We start from the raw sequence: 18,567 nt of genomic DNA, 5'->3' as shown, positions 1-18,567 counted from the left end.
GCCCTGACCAGAATAGAACCAGGGCAGCAGCGGTCCCTTTTAGGCGCCATTTCTCAGTCCTTAGTGGATGTGCATTGTTACTTCCATCGCTTCAGCCCACAGCAGGCCACTGAGCTCCAAATGCCCGCCCTGGCCCCTGGCCCAGCCTCTGCGAGTCATCAGGTCTGATGCCCGTCTGGGGCAAGACAGTGTCACCAAAGCCCTGCACTGAACTCTTGCTTGGGAAAGAGGCTCCCGAACAGGAAGGGCAGTAGCAGGCCCATTGCCCATGCTGAGCAACGCATTCCCAGGATCTCCAATTTGCTAAAATCCCTCCAGGTTTTCTGGCACCCAGGGTGCAGCATCCAACCTGGGATGTAGGTGCTTCGAGGAACACTAAGGGCCGAGACATAAAGAGCTCCCAAGACATAAACTGTGCTCCCTGTATCTTGCCCCACCCTGGCATTCTCTTAGGCTCGTCTGCCGTGCTTCTCTAGGTGGGGGAGTTGGGACTGTGTGTGCTCAGGTCTTTTGTGGCAGGTGCAGCATACACTGCGATGCTGTGCGTTCTCATGCCGTGCACAGGACAGTGGCTGAGCACCCATTCGGTGTTGGGGTCCAATCCCAGCAGGTCCAGGGGTTCCCAAAGGTGAGGATGGAGTCGGCGAAGAAGGAATGCCAAGGACGCAGTGTTCAGTTGATCAGCATAGCGAGGTTCTCTATTGTCCTGTTACATCTGTATTTATCCCATTTGATCCTATAAGCATGCTTCTATAATCACATCATGGTATGTTTTGGGTAACCTTCCACAGTTCCTTTTTCCATAGTTTCTTATCTGACCTTTACCAAAAATCCTGTCTCTATCTAGTTCTGTTGATTTTAATCTTGTCTAGGTTAATCTCTGTGTTCCATTACAAGAGCTATTCCAAGGTCACTGCTCTACTGATAGGCTACAAGGAAGTGACTGAAGGAGATTATCCTACCCAGTAAAGGTTATGTCCTCCCAGCCTTGCTGCTTGCCTTCCCTGGGACTGCCCTGTGTTGGTGGATCTCCAGGGGTATAGGCTTTGGAGTTTTCCCTGGTGGGCAGACCCCTGGGGATGTGGGCCCAACAAGTCCCAAATTTATTGCCAACAGTCTTAGTCCAAGTTCTTCATAAGTAGTACATGGTATTTCTGTAACACTAGGGAGTTTCACTAATTTATTCTCTTCCTTAGTCCTATTAATCCCTAACTCCAGGGAAAAATCCTCACCTGGGGAAACAACCTTTCTCGGGGAGGTGGTCCTTTTAAAAACACATAGCGCTAAGAGGGGGAGCAAACATATGCCATATACGCCAGGTCCCTTGAAACATAAGCTGTGCAGATGTTTCTTCCCTCCAGTGACTGTGTCAAGCAACAAGGGTGGACCGGCTTCTGGCAAATTCCCCCATTTTTATTTTTTAAATGACAGCGCGTGTAAATCAGCAGCCACCTCTCAGATTGGGTTGTTTAAGACTCGGAAGACCTGTTTGTGACTTTGCCAACAGGTCAGTCCGAGGCTTAACCCTATATCAGCTCCCCACAATTCGGAACCAGAAAAAGCGAGGTTCAAATCCTCACTTTACCTTTGATCGCTTAGGCAAGTTGCTTTACTTCTCTCCCAACTTGAATGTCCTCGGCGATAAAATGGGGAGGATCATGCTTTCCTCATGGGATAGTTGTGAGGAGTCACAGTGAGACATGAGAGCAGCCCAGCAAGGGACCATATCTCACCTCCACTTGTCAGTATTGGAAAAGCAAAAGCAACCTGAGCGCTCCTCACTTGGAGAACTTGGAGAATGGTCTGACTATGTGGCAGGACATTGTGGAGGCCGTGAGAGCAAAGCCATGGGAAAGCAGTAAAGGCAGAGTGTCCGTGGGGGCAGGTAGTGAGGTGGCCCGGGGAAGGGGCCGTTTCTGGAAGGGGATCTGAATTTGGAGGCAGAAACAACAGCATGCTCTGTACATGTCACATGTGGTCACATTTTCATGGGTGACCCTGGTCACAGATGTGGCCTGGGGTAGGAGGAGCCTCTGGCTTGAGGCTTTCAGTCCTATCTCTAAGTAGCTGAGTGATCTGAGACGGGTCATTTAACTTCTCTGGGCGTGACAGAGGAGAGGGGCTTGGAGCTTGGAGTTGGAGAGATCTGAGTTTGAATCCCAACTCCACACTTACCATCTCAAACAATTACTTCTCTCCAAGCCTTGGTTTCTTCCCTTGCAAAACAGAGCTTATCATATCTCCCTCGTAGAGTTGTGACCATTAAATGCACTAGTAAAAAGCACCCACCCAGCACAGTGCCTGACGTGTACAGTGTATATCCCTTTCTCATCTCCTCCTTCCTCTGCCCAGCCTCCTGTCATCTTAAAATGCACCCAGTAAAGCAGGATTGGCCCAAGTCACAGTGGTATTGTGAGCATAAAGTGAGGAGGAAGACAAAGTAAATATAGAAAGTTAAGGGCTGTAAAAATATAATCATGCATGCGTGTGTGTGTGTGTGTGTGTGTGTGTGTGTGTGTGGGTTGTATGTGTGATTGGGGACCTAATTTTGTGAGTAGAGACTCTAGAGGTTCTTTCTAGGCATTGAGAACTCTGTGATGAGTTCAGGCCTCTGCATGCGGAGGCTGTTGAAAATCTGGGCTGGTGAGGAGGTGCCTGGCCTGCGGCCCTCCCAGAAAGGCCATTCTTCTCTCTTCCCTTGGAGATAACCCCGTGCCCAGGAGAGCACAGTACTGTGGACCCAGGAGGGGGTTAGAATTTCGAGTACAGCGAACAGAGGTCAGAGAGCTCTGGCTGGAGCTGCTGCTGGACCACAGCTCTGCGTGTGCAAGCTGGAGCTGGGCCTGAGAGGCGAGCCTGAGTCAATATTAACCTTCTCTGGCTGGCCAGCCTGGCTCTTTGGCCTCTTATTCAACTGGAGTGTTGACACAAGTGATTGAATGAGCTTTATTATCATATTCTTTTCAACAGCAGCCCCATTATCTCTCCCCTGGGGATTCACTGGGGCCTGCAGTGTGGGAATGATGACAGGGGCAGGGAGCCCAGACATGTGGGCTTATTATGTGCACAGTGCCCTCTGCCCTGCACACACAGGCCACTCCAGGGGGACAACAGGACCTGAGTGCTACTGGGCATCCTGGGGACACCGCAGCACAATGGTCCTGGGCAGACCTTATGGAGGCCCGGGCAATGGCAGTGAGGGCCACAGCCTGGGTCTGGGCCCACCCCCTGCAGGTGACAACCAGGCAGAAAAGCAAATCAAATTCTATTCAGGCCTTTCCCTGGCATATTTTTGGGGGCCAGGAACGTGTGCTGAGGTGCCACCTCTCCTGACACTCATGTCATATGAAGAGGGACAGATGATATCCTGGACCCCTGGTGGAGGCTGAGGGAAGACAGAGGGCAGGGGCCCTGGGGACGGGGAGGAGCTCCCCATCAGCAGACTCCCTGGAGCAGTGTGAGAGCAGGGACAGGCTTCTGTTGGGAATGCCACCGAGGGGCTGCAGTTTGGGCCGGGACAGAGGGCAGGCCAGACCCCATGCACGAGTCCTTCAGGGTGAGCAGCACCATCTCTTCCGGCAGGTGGTGAGCTCAGGAGGGTGTCTAACATCTAAATACTTTTGAATAAATGAGTGAATAGTATAATTTTATATTTAAACAAACCCCAGAAAATAAAGTTTGAGAAAAATCTTCTGACGGATGAGAATCCTCTAATGAGAGGCTGGCTTCAGTCCACACTGTTGTCAACCAGGGCCCGAGACCCACACGGCTCCTCAGGAAGGGTGTGAGGGATGCCAGTTCCCAAGGAGGTGTGCGGAGGTTGGGCAGCCCGACTGCAGAGGTCAGCGTGGGAGGTCAGGCTCCGGAGGTGACAGGGTCCTCTGTGGTCACTCTGTGACTGGATGGTGACAGCAGTAGGGGTGCCTGTGTGGTTGCTCTCATTCCTCTGCCTCAGTGCCATAATTCTAGAATAGTTCCTTTCCCAAAGCAGCACCTTGGGTGGGCCTGAGAACTACGCAGCGTGGGTGGTGGGAGGTGACAGCCGACTGCAGCCATGTTCACATCAGGATCTGGGTCAGATAGACTTGGGCAAATCATTAATCTCTCTGAACATCAGTTTCCTCATCTGCATAATGGGCCAATAACAGCCTTACCTTACAGGCTTGTGGCGAGGAGATTTTGTATGTGAAATACTCAGCGTACCTGGTTGAGTGTCAACCTATGAACCAGGAGGTCACGGTTCAATTCCTGGTCAGGGCACAGGCCCGGGTTGTGGGCTTGATCCCCAGTGTGGGGCGTGCAGGAGACAGCCGATCAATGATTCTCTCTCATCGTTGATGTTTCTCTCTCTCTCTCTCCCTTTCCCTTTCTCTCTGAAATCAATATATATATATATATATATATATATATATATATATATATATTTTTTTTTTTTTTTTTTTTTTTAATTAAAAAGCTGCTCAGCACACAGCCTGGTGCTCACACTAGGCATTCCCTGAGTGGTGGCTACTGAAAACACCCAAATGGACCCTCAAGCTGGAGCAGGTGCTGTCTCCTCTCATTGTGCCTGAGAAGCCAGCAGGGGTGAAGGCATCCATTCCCTGGTCACCAGCTGAAACGCTCAGGCCTCGGAAAGAGAGTCGGCCACGGCCACAAGCCGCTCAGGGTCCCCATTCCCTGGGGCCACACTGAGCCAGAGCTCAGCTCTGATTAGCAGGCCTGAGCCTCCCGAAGAGGAAGCCGGGGTGTGCCCCCCACTCTGGCTCGCTGGCACTCAGAGCAGGGCCCCGGGTGCAGCTGCCTCCTCTCTTCCATTCGCCTGGCTTCATTCCTAACAGACAGTTAGCCACCATCCCAGAACTTAACCCACCAAGCCCACCCCCTCAGAGTAGCTGCATGCTCCTTTAGACTTGCTCTCTGGAAGCCACCTTCCCAGCCTGCAGAGAATTCTTGTGAATCCCTTCCGTGGGCTAAGCGTCGTTTCCTTGAGAGGGATTTGATGTGTGGAAATAGTAAAACCCACTCGAAGCCAGGCCTGGGAGGTAAGGTGGCTAACCAAGCCAGACACCGCCGCTTCCGGTGAAAGCAGAGGCGGCAGGTTAGGAGAACAGTTGATGTTGGCTCAAGATGGGCCCCAATTGTCCAAAGAGAACTTCTGGAAGTGCTGGGGCATGTTTCAAACAGAGTCACTCCCAAGGGTCTGCCTCAAAGGGCAGCACTCATTTGAATGTCTGAGCTCCAGTCTGAGGTTTAAACGCAGACTCATTTCTCTGTGGCCGTGTCTTGGGTTTGTGGGGCCCTACAGCGTGGTGGCCCTGACACCCCAGGCCCTGGCAGGTGATGGATGTCTCCTCCCAGAGGAGAAGCAGTTTGAAAGGGTGACCCACCCACCATGGCTGCTCTACTTACTCTGCGATGGACTCAAGACCAGCCCAGCCACAGTGCCCTGCTCTGAGGGCCACCACCCAAACCCCATGTGGCCGAGGAGCAGGAGCATCTACCACGAAGCTCTGCCTACCACTCCTCAAGCCACGCCTGTGGGTTGCCCAACTTCAGGCTGAGCGAGACCCTGCGGAGGGGACCTGACCTTGCTGGGGAGAATACACTCCTGCTGCTTTTGAGGCGTTTTTCATCTGTGCCAGGCCCCGACAGCAAGGCCACCAGCATGAGCTTTTTGGAATCGTTTATCCGCCCTTTGCAAGGCAAAAGGAAACCTGGTTTCAAACAAAGTAAGGGTCAGCCTGCAAGTCGGGGCAGCCCCAGCTCCCCTGGCTTCTGACTCACGCATCAGCCCAGGAAAGAACCTAGCAATCTTGGATGAGGAAGCGGGCCCTGGCCCTCCCCCTGCTCCACACTCCCATGAGTTTACTCAGGTTGCTCAGCCCCGTTCCTGTCATAGAAACTCAGGGAAGGCAGTTAACAGCGGTCCAGGGCCCACCGAGGGGGCGTGGTGGATGGAGCAGGGACTGAGGAACCACATCCCGGGCTGGGCCCGACCCAGTCACATCCTAGTTCTGTGACTTTGAGCAACTTACTTTCCTTCTCTGAGCCTCACCTGGATTTGATTGTCATTTGTGAGTGATAATAATCCCTACCTACCAGGGTGGTTGTGAGGATTAAATCAGTGGATCCTTGGAAGGGCCTAGCACATAGTAGGTGCTCAAGAACAGTAACTTTCCTTTCTGTCTCGAGTCTCCTCTAACATGACAGTCCCGCTCCTCAGTGACCCCAGCCTGTAGTTCCCTGAACTCTCCCACCAGCTCGGCCCTCGGGGTTACTGGGCGTGGCAGCACTTCCTCCAGAAAACCTCTGCCAGGAACTGCCTGGCTCCTCCTCTGCCAGGCTCTGGCCGGAGGAAGCAGCCTCCGCAGGAGCTGTGCCCAGGGAGCCTCCTCCCCAAACTGGTTTGGCCTGGGCTCTCCCCTCCCGGCACTGGCATCCCCCTCTGGTCCAGTCATGGGCCAGCCAGCCAGAAAGTACTATCTGCAGACATTCAGGAGAGCAGAGTTCAAAGCATTCCTGTCACAGCAATGCCTCCCAGCCCGGGAAAGAATCCTCAGCACCTCCCTGCCCTGTGATGGGGAGAGGTGTCAGGCAGACAGGAGGTCACCCTGAGGCTGAGCTGGCCCCCCGCCTCTGTCCATTTCTACTGCAGAGTCTCAGGCCCATATCATTGCCTTCAGGCTCAGCACAAGGAAAGGTAGGGACTGGCTCTCTGAAGGAAAATTGTCTTCCTTCCTCCATCCTCCTCCCTCCTTCCTCTCCCTTCTCCCACCTTCCTCTTCCCTCCTTCCTCCCTCCTTGTTCCTTCCTCCTCTTTCCTCCTCCCTCCTCCCTCCTCCCTCGTCCCTCCTCCCTCCTCCCTCCTCCCTCCTTCCTCCTTCCTCCTCCCTCCTTCCTCCTCAGGGGTATCTCCTTTGAGGAAAGCTCCTCCACTAGATGAATTGAGTGTGGATGCAAAGAGGTGAGATACTGGGGGTGGCAACTTTAAGGGTTGGCACGGCCTGATTTGGTTTAACACTGCACCCTCAGAGCCGATGCAGCAACCACTCTCCCTCAGCCCCCGGGCGGGGTGGGGTTGGGGGTGGGGGCCGTACGGTGGGGGGTGGTGGTGGTAGAAGATGGAGAACTAGAAATGGCAACTTGACTGTCGAATCTCAGAGGGAAGGCAAATCTCAGAGGGAAGGATTGGGTGGGTGGGTGGTGGGAAGAAATCAACCAAAGACCTTGTCTGCATATATGTATGCATAACGCATGGACACAGACAATGGGGGGTGGGGGGAGGGCAGGAGCGGCTCTATAAGGGGTCCATGGGAAAAAAAGGGGACATGTGTAATACTTTCAACAATACAGATTACAAAAAAAAAAAGAAATGGCAATTTGAGGCCCCCTGTCTGGGCAGGCGGGTGTGCCTATGGGCATGGGCTCTGTGGCTGGAAGGATGCAGAATGTTTGTGTCTCAGGTGTTTCATATCCAAGACTTGGCAACCTTAGATACTTGCAGGAGGCAGCTGATCAATGATTCTCTCATCATTGATGTTTCTATCTCTCTCCCCTTCTCCTTTTTTCTCTCTCTAAAATTAATAAAGGCATATTTAAAAAATATATATATTTTGGCCTGGCCAGTGTGGCTCAGCAGTTGAGTGTTGACCTATGAACCAGGAGGTTATGGTTCAATTCCCAGTCAGGGCACATGCCTGAGTTGTGGGTCCCCAGAAGGGGGTGTGCAGGAGGCACCCAATTGGTGATTCTTTCTCATCAATGATGTTTCTATCTCTCTCTCCCTCTCCCTGCCTCTCTGAAATCAATACAAACATATTAAAAAACATGTGTGTGTGTGTGGGGGGGGGTGTGGGTGTGTGTGTGGGTGTGTGTGTGGGTGTGGGTGTGTGTGTATTTGGTTTGTTTTTAGAAAAGCAGCCTATCATCTTTAAGGAAAATTTAGAAAAGTAGAAAGATGAGGTAGGAAGAATCACTTGTAGCCCACCAGTCAAACACAACAATAATGAATATTTTGCTGTATTTCCTTCAACTATTCATTGTATTCATACTACATTTACAAGTTAATCTCGGTGAAATTTTAATTTTAATTTATTTATTTTAGAGAGAGAGAGAGAAGAAGGGAGAGAGAAAAAGAGAGTGAGAGAGAAACATCAATTTGTTGTTCCACTTTCTTAGGCATTCATTGGTTGGTTCTTGTGTGTGCCCTGACCGGGGATGGAACCTACAACCTTGGCGTATTGGGATGACACTCTAACCAACTGAGCTACCTGGCCAGGGCCTAGGTGAAATCTTTAGAAAGAAGCCCAGCTGCTAACCTGTGACTTTAAGGATTCTGCTTTGGTGTGGAAGAAAAAGGGTTTTTGTGGAAAGTAACCTTACAGGGTGATCTGATGATCAATTCCTAACTGGGCAGGTCATGGTGGGGAGTCATACGCCAGCCAGGCCTATAACTTCTTTAGTAAAAGGCTTATCTTTGCCTTCAGCAAGCCCTGGCCATTGTTTCTGTGCATCTTGGCTAACACACCTTTGAAATTCCCCCTTCCAGACCCTCCTTTAAGCCTGGGAGCACATCATCTTAACTGTCCTGCAATCCAGTGCCACCTTCATGTGATCCTCCCAGTGCGTCCTCCTCACTTTCAAATGCATAAGAGAAACGCCAGCACTGTTATTCTCCGGAGCGTGTCAGAGCTTGCTCCCGAGCACATGTTGTCAGTTTGGCTCAAATAAACTCTTATCAACATTTTTTAAAAAATTCTGCTTTGGACAAAGAAAACCTGGTAGGGGTCCCACGAAGTTACTCACAGGGGCCCCGGGGCAGGGGACGGCCAGGCATTGGGCGCCCCCTCTGCAGTCCCCACCACCACTCCCACCAGCTTAATTATTTTACCTTTCACGTTTAGATCCAGTTAATTCTGAGGGATGATATGAATTCATTTTCATATGGGTGTCTAATTGCTTCACTACATTTATGGGAAAGGTCATCTGTTCCCACCGCATGGCAGTGTCATCTTTGTCATGAATTAAGTGACCTTATGTGACTGAGTCTATTTCTGGATTCTCTCTTCTAGGCCGTTGGTCTAGTCATCAATCTGTGTGCCAGTTCCACACTACATTAATTCATGCAGCTTTATAATAAACCTTGATATCTAGTAGCGTGATCCTCCAACTTTGTTCAAGATTGTCTTGGCTCTGGCCAGTGTGGCTCAGTTGGTTGGTGCGTCATCCTGCACACCAAAAGGTGGTGGGTTCTATTCCCAACCAGGGCACACACCCAGGTTGTGGGTTTAATCCTCAATCAGGGTGAATGCAGGAGGCAGCTGATCATGTTTCTCATGTTGATGTTTCTCTCTCTCTCTCTCTCTCCTCTCCCTTCCTCTCTCTAAAATCAATTTAAAAAATTTTTTTTAAAGATTATCCTGGCTATTCCTGGTTCTTTATGTTTCTCTATACATTTAGAATCAATTTGTCAATTTCCACCAAAGAAATACACCGGGATTTTGATTGAGATTGAAATAAATCTGTAGGTTAATCGGGAATAATTGACATCTTTACAACATTGAGTCTTTCAATTTATGAACATTCTTCAATATCTCTCATTGTTTTATACTTTTCAATGTAGAAAACTTGCACATTTTTCATGAGATTTATTCCTAGGTGTTTGATATTTTAATGGTATCTGAGGTTTTTTCCCCCCTGATAACACTTCTGAATCAAATGAGAGAGTTCTTCCTGAGACCATTTCTCCAGCTTGGATACCTACCAACTGGGTGTTCAACAGTTGAGTCCTTTTCTCAGGCCTTTCTGCCTCTGTGGAGAATGTTCTGGAATCGTTGTTGGGGTAGCCTCAAGGATCCTAAAGTCATTTAGATGATTTGCTAAAGATTCTGTCCCCTGCAAAAGCTGGGCCCTTGGGCTGGGCAAGGGAGTTGGGGAGAGGGATGTTATTGGGGGGAAGAAGTATTAGCCAGCTCTTCTATTCTATTATTATTATTATTATTATTATTATTATTATTACTAGAGGCCTGATGCACGACATTCGTGCACTGGGGTGGTGTCCCTCAGTCTGGCTTGCGCCCTCTTGCAGTCCGGGACCCCGAGGGATTCTTAGCGCTGTTGCGGAGGTGGGAGTGGCTCCTGCCACCGCCTCCGCTGCACTTGCCAGCCACCAGCCACAAGCCCAGCTTCTGGCTGAGCGTTGCTCCTCCTGTGGGAGCGCACTGACCACCAGGGGGAGCTCCTGCATTGAGCATCTGTCCCCTGGTGGTCAGTGCACATCATAGCAACTGGTCATTCCGCCATTCAGTCAATTTGAATATTAGGGTTTTATTATACGGGATTATTGCTTTCTAGAGATAGAGGAAGGGGTGAAGGGAGAAAGAGACATCAATTTGTTGTTCCACTTATTTATGCAGTCATTGGTTGATTCTTGTATGTGCCCTGACCTGGGATTGAACCCACAACATTGGTGTATCAGGACAATTTCCAACCAACTGAGCTCCCTGGCCAGCCCCTTACCCAGCTCTTCTTTAACTCTTTGATGTGTCCCTGAATCTCCAGAGGAGTTAACAGAGTTGGGGTATAGGGTGAAACCATCAGCTAAACTAAGCCCAGGATAGAGGGTCTGTGTCAGATGTGAGGACAGACTGAGGGATGAAGACTCTTCTGTGGCCAAAGGCTGAGAGAGAAGAGATCAAGTTTTACCAAACCTTCAAGAGTGAAGGAGGAGAGTTGTCGAGGGCCTGAGGTCACAGAAGTCTGGCCTGGGCACTTGACAGGTGAATCTGAGCTCGGGGTCTGGTATCGCTCCCAGACTGGTATCTGCTCACGTTCCCACATCTATAGAGCTCTGAGCTTAGAGACAGGAATACACAGAAGTAACACAGCAACAGGGACAGCCCCCATTTACTGGGGATCTGCTCACTTAATACTCCCCAAGCGCTTGAGATATATTTTATTAACCCCATTTCATAGATGAAGACCACTGAGGCTCAAATCATTTAGGTTAGTGGGAGACTCCCTACAGCTCACCTGCAACTCAGACAGGTGTATGTCCCTCTGAAGTCCTTGGTCCTTAGGGGTCCTGCATAGGGGGCTTTGCCTGTAGCGGGTGTTTGGTGGACTCTTGAACCTTAAGGTCCCGAAAAGTGGCTGACATTCCAAGGGGTATGCCATGGACTTGGATGGTTTCTCCCCTGGTGGACTCCAGTCGGGAAGCTGTGTCTGTGAGCCCGCAGCCTTTCTGAGTGGGCGCCAAGTGCCTCCCAGGTCTGTGACCTACTCTGGAACCTGCTCAAGTGCCCAGGAAAATGCTGTGTCCAGAGCAGCAGCCAAGAGAAAATGCCCCAGGATCCGAAGATACCCCAGATCTATGGATAGATGAATGGCCCAAGCATTCAGGGAACTAACATGTTTCTTGAAACCTAGAAGTGACTTTTCCCGGTAACCTAAGAACCCACGGAGTGTATTTTACCACGATAAAGAAAAATTTAAAAACTCAGTGAGCTGCCTCAGACACAAAAGCATTCAGTGGGCACCTGACTCACATCACATGAGGACCCGTCAGGGACTCCCTGAGGTGAGGCCAGAGCAGTGCTTCCAGTCTCCCTCTCCAATCCGCACGCCAACACCGCTCTGAGCTGGTGAGGGAGCTCACCAGGGCCTTAGAAAACCCCACATCAGCAGGGAGAGGGAGGGGACTGGCTGCAAGTGATGTTTTGTACAGTCAGAGTTCTGAGACCCAGAAAAGAGGCCCAGAGGGTGGGCTCTCTGTTGCCTGGAGAGCTTTACCCCTGAGACATCCCCCCTCCCCTCCACCCCAGGGCTTTCCAGAATTAGGGCGGAGTGCCTGGGAACAGGAGGGTCCCAGACGGGGCAGCGTGTCTGCGACTCGGTGGGGTGGCTTTTTGTGAACGTTGTGCATAAACACATGGACAGGTTTTCTGCCATTGAACCATCCTGGGACAAACCCCAGTTGATTGTGAGAAAACAAAAAAACAAACCAACAAACAAACTTTAACAAATTATTGGGTTCAGCGTGCTGGCTTTGTTTAGGATTTTCACATTCATGTTCGTAAGGGAGGTTGGTTTACATTTTCCTCCTCTTGTACTAATCTTGTCTGGTTGAAGAGTCAAGGTCATGCTCACTTCATAAAATGGGTGGCCGGCTTCCCTCCCTTTCCCCCTGTTTAATTCTTCAACAGCGGACGATAATTGTAATGGGCTTGGGTTTTATAAGAACACACCCCCAGAGTCTGCCTGCTCGACATGGGACGTGGCACAGACCAGAAGACAGACACCTGCTTTCTTTAGTCTGTGTTGCCTTCAATATGGTGCTTTTGTTTGTGGGACCCTCTGCTGGGAACTAGCCACTTTCCTGAGGAAGCAGAGAGGAGGGATGAGGGGAAGCCCTGGGCCCAGACATCTGTGCTGAGGGGGGCAGGGGGCGGGGAGAGCCCAGAGCCTGGTGCCCCACCACCCGCTGCAGCCACCCTGCTCCCCGGGCCCAGGCTCCGGGAAGCCCCGCAGGAGCTCAGCCTGCCCCTCCCACACAGGCACCATGTTCCGCAAGAAAAAGAAGAAACGCCCTGAGATCTCAGCCCCACAGAACTTCCAGCACCGCGTCCACACCTCCTTTGACCCTAAAGAAGGCAAGTTTGTGGGCCTCCCCCCTCAATGGCAGAACATCCTGGACACTCTCCGACGCCCCAAGCCCGTGGTGGACCCCTCGCGCATTACGCGGGTGCAGCTCCAGCCCATGAAGGTAAGTAAGGTGGGCGGCGGCGGGAGAGTGAGGCTCCGCAGACGCCCGGGTCTGGCCAAACCACAAAGGCACCTGGAGGAACCACCTAATTACCAGCTATCAATTAGCCGCTGTTTTCATTCCCTGCTCATCGGCCCTGTGTCTCCCTGGGTAACCCAGGGAGGAGGAGCCTGGGGAGTCCTCTAAAGGGTGGTAGGGCTGCCAAATATAGCAAATAAAATGCAGGCTGCCCAAGAACATTGGAATGTCAGATAAGAACAAACAACCTTTTCGTATCAGCGTGCCCAGGCAATATTGGACCTGCAGCCCCTGGGGGACTCGGGGATTTAGTGGTCTGGGTCAAGAAGGGTAGATCCGAGAACCTGGGAGGGGTTGGGGTCAGGATTTAGAGGCCACAAAGCCAGTGTGTGCGGAGGAGGGCGCCGGCCTGGTCCCTGCCTCCTCAGAGGGCTCCTCTCCCAGAAGGCCACAGGCAGAGCTGGAGAATCGTAGGTGGTCCTGTCCCCGTGGTTCCCCTCGGCTCCCCAAGCTCAGCTGCCCACACCATTTGGCGTTCTGGATTGTAACCCGTGGTTACTCACCTATGTGCCTTGCTGGACCTCGAGCCCCATGAAAATGGGCCTTTTCCCTGTATTTCTGCACCAGCACAGGCCTGACCTGCCATGGGCCCGGGTAAATGACTGGAAGTTTAAGGAATGGGTGGATGACGCAGCAGGCAAGGTCCTTAGGTGTTCCTCCTCGAGGCCCCCAGGGAGGCCCTCGGGCCTGGTCCCAGGCTGCCCTCCCTGGCGCGAATCGGCCATTCACCCACGCTCTCCTCTCTCCTGCAGACTGTGGTGCGGGGCAGCTCTGTGCCCACAGACGGCTACATCTCGGGGCTGCTCAACGACATCCAGAAGCTGTCAGTCATCAGCTCCAACACCCTTCGCGGGCACAGCCCCACCAACCGGAGGCGGGCACAGTCCCTGGGGCTGCTGGGGGAGGAGCACTGGACTGCGGACCCGGACATGTACCTGCAGAGCCCCCAGTCTGAGCGCACTGACCTCTACCTCAGCTGCAATGGGGGTGCACCCGCAGGCCGCCGGCAGGTGCCATGGCCAGAACCACAGAGTCCACGGGTCCCGCCCAATGGGCTGGCCACCAAGGCACAGTCCCTGGGCCCCGCCGAGTTCCAGGGTGCCACCCAGCGCTGCCTGCAGCTGGGTGCCTGCCTGCAGAGCACCCCACCCGGCACTTCACCCCCGGCAGCCACGGGAAGGCGTGGGGCCAAAGCTGTCAGGCATGGCTCTGAGGAGGCCCGGCCACAGTCCTGCCTGGTGGGCTCTGCTGCGGGCAGGCCGGGCGGGGAGGGCAGCCCCAGCCCTAAGACTCAGGAGAGCAGCTTGAAGCACAGGCTGTTCCGGAGCATGTTCCTGTCAACTCCTGCCACAGCCCCTCCGAGCAGCAGCCAGCCAGGCCCCGCACCACAGAGCAAGGTAGGTCGGCGGGGCTGCCTCCGGCCATTCTCCGCAAGGCTGGGAGGTGGCCTGGCAGGCGTCCACTGGGGAATGAATGCATGTCTGGCGCGCAGGCCCTGCCTGGCCTTCCCCATGTACAGAGGTGGGTTGGGGGACAGCATGAGGGAACAAAATAATCAAGACACCAGCTCAGCCTCCACTGAGGATTCTACCCTGAACCACTGAGTCCTCGTCCTCCAAAGGCTTAGCATGTGTGAGTCAGACTGTGAGCCAGGTCGTTTTCCTGGGGGCTTCAGAGGAGCTATGTACACCCAGCCTCCACTCCTGCCCCCTGGGGTGTGGTTGGCAGATACCCCCCGAAAAAGCAGCATTTAAAAAATATTCTTTGTATTGATTTCAGAGAGGGAGGGAAAGAGAGAGAGAGAGAGAGAGAGAGAGAGACATTAATGGTGAGAGAAAATCTTCGATTGGCTGCCTCGTGCATGCCCCCTACTGGGGATCGAGCCCGCAACCTGGACATATGCCCTGGAATCGAACTGTGACCTCCTGGTTCACAGGTCGATACTCAACCACTGAGCCAAGCCGGCCAGGGGGAGAAGAAAAGCAGTATTTTTAACTACAAAAGCCCAGACCTTCCCCTGCCCCCGGGCCCAGCAACCCCCACCCAGGCCCCAGTAGAATAGGGGCTCCAGCACCGGGCAGGAGGGCATCCTGCCTCCCTCCTCTAGACCATCTTTCCGCCTCCATCCCTCACCTGGCCCGAGGCTCCGCGGCTCCGCCTCCGCTGAGGTCTGCAGAGGCTCCTGCACTGCCACTCCCTCGGCACTCAGCTCGCCCCCTCTGGTGACCATGCCCACCCGCCCACCTGCGCTTCCTTTAGCGGTGGTGGTTTTGTGTCATTAACATTTCTGGAATGACTTATTCTCAAGTTTGTGTGCCATATGAGAAGCTAGAGGATTGAATTGGCCTGCGTCCGGAGGTAGCGGGAGGACTGCCTTTGGCCTGTGTGACAGTCTAAAACGCACATATTTTTCTTGTAAGAAAGGAAGCGGTGAAGGGGGCCCCCACGGTGACATTTCTGGGCAGGCAGAGAACAATGCGCTTCTTACATGCCCTATGGCATCCTGTCTGTGGTGACATCCTTTCCCATTTTAGTCAGAAGCCTGAGTCAGAGAGGGTGAGACAGCTCCAGGTGTCGGGAGTGAGTCAGGGAAGGAAGGCACAGAGGCCTGGCTCAGGGGGCTTCGCTGTCTTGGCAGCCACTGTTCTCTAGCTCCTTCCTGAGGGGCCGGCAGAAGTGAGCTTAGGCGGCAGCACGAGACTCCTAAGGCAGACCTGAGAGACTTGGGCGGCTCAGGGATGGCGGCTCCCCTTCCTGGAGGAGGACGAGCCTGAGTCCTCCCCCCTCAGTGACGGTGCCAGTCTGGTCCAGCCTGGACGGGGCTGGGGAGTTTGGAGAGTGGCCTGGACCCTCAACCTTTCTAAGTGACCACCAGCCCCAGGCACCCAGGGAAAGCTCTGGGCTTTGTGCACTCCAGCCCTGCACTGGGACGAGGACAGTGGGCTGGTATCCCCTGTGGGGTGGGGGTCTGGGGGGCAAACAGAGGAGCTGTGGCCTGAGGCACCCGTCCATGTAAGGAACGTGTGAGCTGAGGGGAATGGAGACGTTCCCCAGAAAACCAGGGTGGGAGCCGCACAGGGCACACTGCTTGGGAGGTGAGAACGGGAACGGGATCACTCACTGGCCTCTTGGGAGTCCTTTGGGAGGGCTTCAGGGATCTGGAGAGAGGGGGTGTCTGGGCACAGGCATGCATGTTTCTGGGCTCCTAGCAGCACCCCACAGCCTCTGTTAGCCTGCCCATACCTGCACACCTTACTGAGTACCTACCACGGGCCACTGCTGCTGGGTGTGCAGGCCTGGGCCCTGACCTGTGAGGGAGGGGGTGGTTGTCTTGGGCTTGGAGATGCCACAGCTCCAATCCAGCCGTGTGCTTTCCCTCTCAGCGCTTTGGGCATATGTCTCTAGAGCAGCGGTTCTCAACCTGTGGGTCACGACCCCTTTGGGGGTTGAATGACCCTTTCACAGGGGTCGCCTAAGACCATCGGAAAACACATATATAATTACATATTGATTTTGTGATTAATCACTATGCTTTAATTATGTTCAATTTGTAACAATGAAATTGGGGGTCACCACAACATGAGGAACTGTATTAAAGGGTCGCGGCATTAGGAAGGTTAAGAACCACTGCACTAGAGAAAAACTCTAAGCCGGGCCCAAGCCGCTCTGAGCCAGGGCTTCTTAGCCCGGCACTGTTGGCATTTGGATCAGACGATCTTTGGCATGGGGGTGTCCTATGTACTGTAGGATCTAGTAGTGTCCCCACTCTTCTACCCACTAGACGCTAGCAGCACCCCACCGAGGGGACAGCCACAAATCCTTCCAGATATTGCCAAGTGCCTCTTGCAGGGCAAAGTCACCCCTAGTTGAAAACCACTGCTTTAGACAAATTACCTCAGACGGGAAGCCCCAGGAACCCCCAGACCAAGCCAGCAGCCAGCCCTCTGCCCTCAGCATATGCCAGGGGCTGGCTCTGGACACTGACAGCAGCTTCCATGGCAGCACTGGTGCCCGAGAGGTCAGGCTGCCAGTGGCCATGTGTGCCAGGAGTGGCTGCAGGAGGCCTGTGGCCCCAGTGGCTCTGGGACTCGGCCCAGGCAGCTTGGTCTGTGGCCACTCACTTTGGCTAAAGAGCAAAAGAAGACCTCAGTGGGGGTAGGAGGGCCAAAGAGGTAAGACGGTTCTAAGTTTGGGGATGTTGGAAGTGGTTCTGCTTAGAGGCAGAAAGGCCAAGTCAAAGGACCTCAATAATCAGCAGACATTGGTTAAGCCCCTACTGTGTACCATGTACTCCATTGTATGCCAATGATACAGGACACCAACAAGACTATAGCATAGGGGTGAGGGGTCGGGCTGACGGGGTGAAGTCTGGCCTTGCCACCTACGACTTCGTGATTCTGGCAAGTTTACCTCTTTCCCCATCACAAATGTGATGGTAGTACCCATGGGATCGTAAGACAGCCCCCAGGGTTATGAGCGTTAAAGGAGACAATGTCTTGAAGGCCCCTGTCAAAGTGTTAAGCCCTTAATGTATGGTTTTATTATTCTTGTAATATCATGACATGGCCTCTGTCTTTGGGGCACATACAGTACAGCCCCCAGGCCCCCAGCTAGAGAGCCTGGTGCTGTCACCGTGGCCCAGGAGGGAAAACGAGGCATCACTGTAAGTCCACGCAGGACTCTGCCCACGGCTTCCTGCTCAAGAAGAGGTCTCAGTCACACCGCAACTCCAGATTAGTCCACAACCCATAACAACTCATTAATTTTATGTTTGTCTCCTTTCCCTTTCTTGGGGTGGTTTAGCAAGTTTCATCTGGTCCCCTCCTGGGGTTGCATTAAGCAAAAGCTGCCTCCTTGTGGAGACAGGCAGCAGGGCTGACGAAGGGACACTTGGGACCCGACCCTGCTGAGGCGAAGGCCAAGCCTGGCCCCACCACCCCACGTTCCTGTCCCAGGCACGTCAGTGCGGGGCTCTCAACTCTGCAGGGAGGGACACCCTGACCCTAGACAAGGCCTAGGACCGTGGTGGGGGCGGGATGCTGAAGAGCTTGAAAAGGCGCTGGCTGAGCCGGGTGGGCCTGAGGCCCAGACTTAGAGCTCCCCAGCCCAAGTAACTCAGCCCAAGCGGGCTGCCTGAGATTTCCTGGAAGTTGATTCAGCTCCAGGAATCAGGACAGGAGCCACTGGGCACCTAGACAACCAGATGTGATGGGATCTGAGAAGTTCCAAGAAGCCTGTCTGCAGCTCCTGAAGGTCCCCTGTAGGTTATACAGGGCCCTCTCCCTGTGCCCCTTTTAAAAGCACAAAATCCTCACTGGGCCAGTGTGGCTCAGTGGTTGAGCTTCGACCTATGAACCAGGAGGTCACGATTCAAGCCCTGGTAGGGCACATGCCCGGGTTGTGGGCTTGATCTCCAGTGTGGGGCATGCAGGAGGCAGCTGATCAGTGATTCTCTCTCATCATTGATGTTTCTATCCCTCTCTCTGAAATCAATACAAATCTATCTTTTAAAAACAACCCACAAAATCCTTACTCATGTTGCACACGCCAGCTGCCTGGGGAGAACCCCAAGAAGGGGGCCATTTCCTGGCTGGGCTGGCAGGAGAGCTTGGACCCAGAAAGGCAAGGAGCCTCAAAGCCTCCAGGGGTGGGCCTAGCCTGCCACTCAGCGCCACCTTCGCTCCCTGCCCACAGGATAGGCCTACCTTCCCTTCCTTGTGGGGGGT

At 53.2% G+C, this 18,567-nt stretch overlaps 1 protein-coding gene across 4 annotated transcripts in view; it reads left to right on the top strand.

Annotated features, from left to right (window-relative positions):
- PAK6 (p21 (RAC1) activated kinase 6) overlaps positions 1–18,567 on the top strand; it is a 38,646-nt gene that overhangs the window by 14,420 nt on the left and 5,659 nt on the right. For all 4 annotated transcript variants that reach the window (XM_070425249.1, XM_070425233.1, XM_070425242.1 and 1 more), the window contains 2 exons: positions 12,555–12,763; positions 13,594–14,238. In XM_070425249.1, coding sequence (XP_070281350.1) covers positions 12,560–12,763; positions 13,594–14,238 — 849 coding nt within the window. In that variant the 5' untranslated portion in view covers positions 12,555–12,559. The remainder of the gene's footprint in view (positions 1–12,554; positions 12,764–13,593; positions 14,239–18,567) is intronic.

Source organism: Myotis yumanensis, unplaced genomic scaffold (assembly GCF_028538775.1).
Source record: "Myotis yumanensis isolate MYYU_CA2020_CCGP unplaced genomic scaffold, mMyoYum1.0.hap1 SCAF_1, whole genome shotgun sequence".
Classification (NCBI taxonomy): Eukaryota; Metazoa; Chordata; class Mammalia; order Chiroptera; family Vespertilionidae; genus Myotis; species Myotis yumanensis.
Note: the sequence above shows the minus strand (reverse complement) of the source record. Positions and strands in the feature narration are given on the sequence as shown.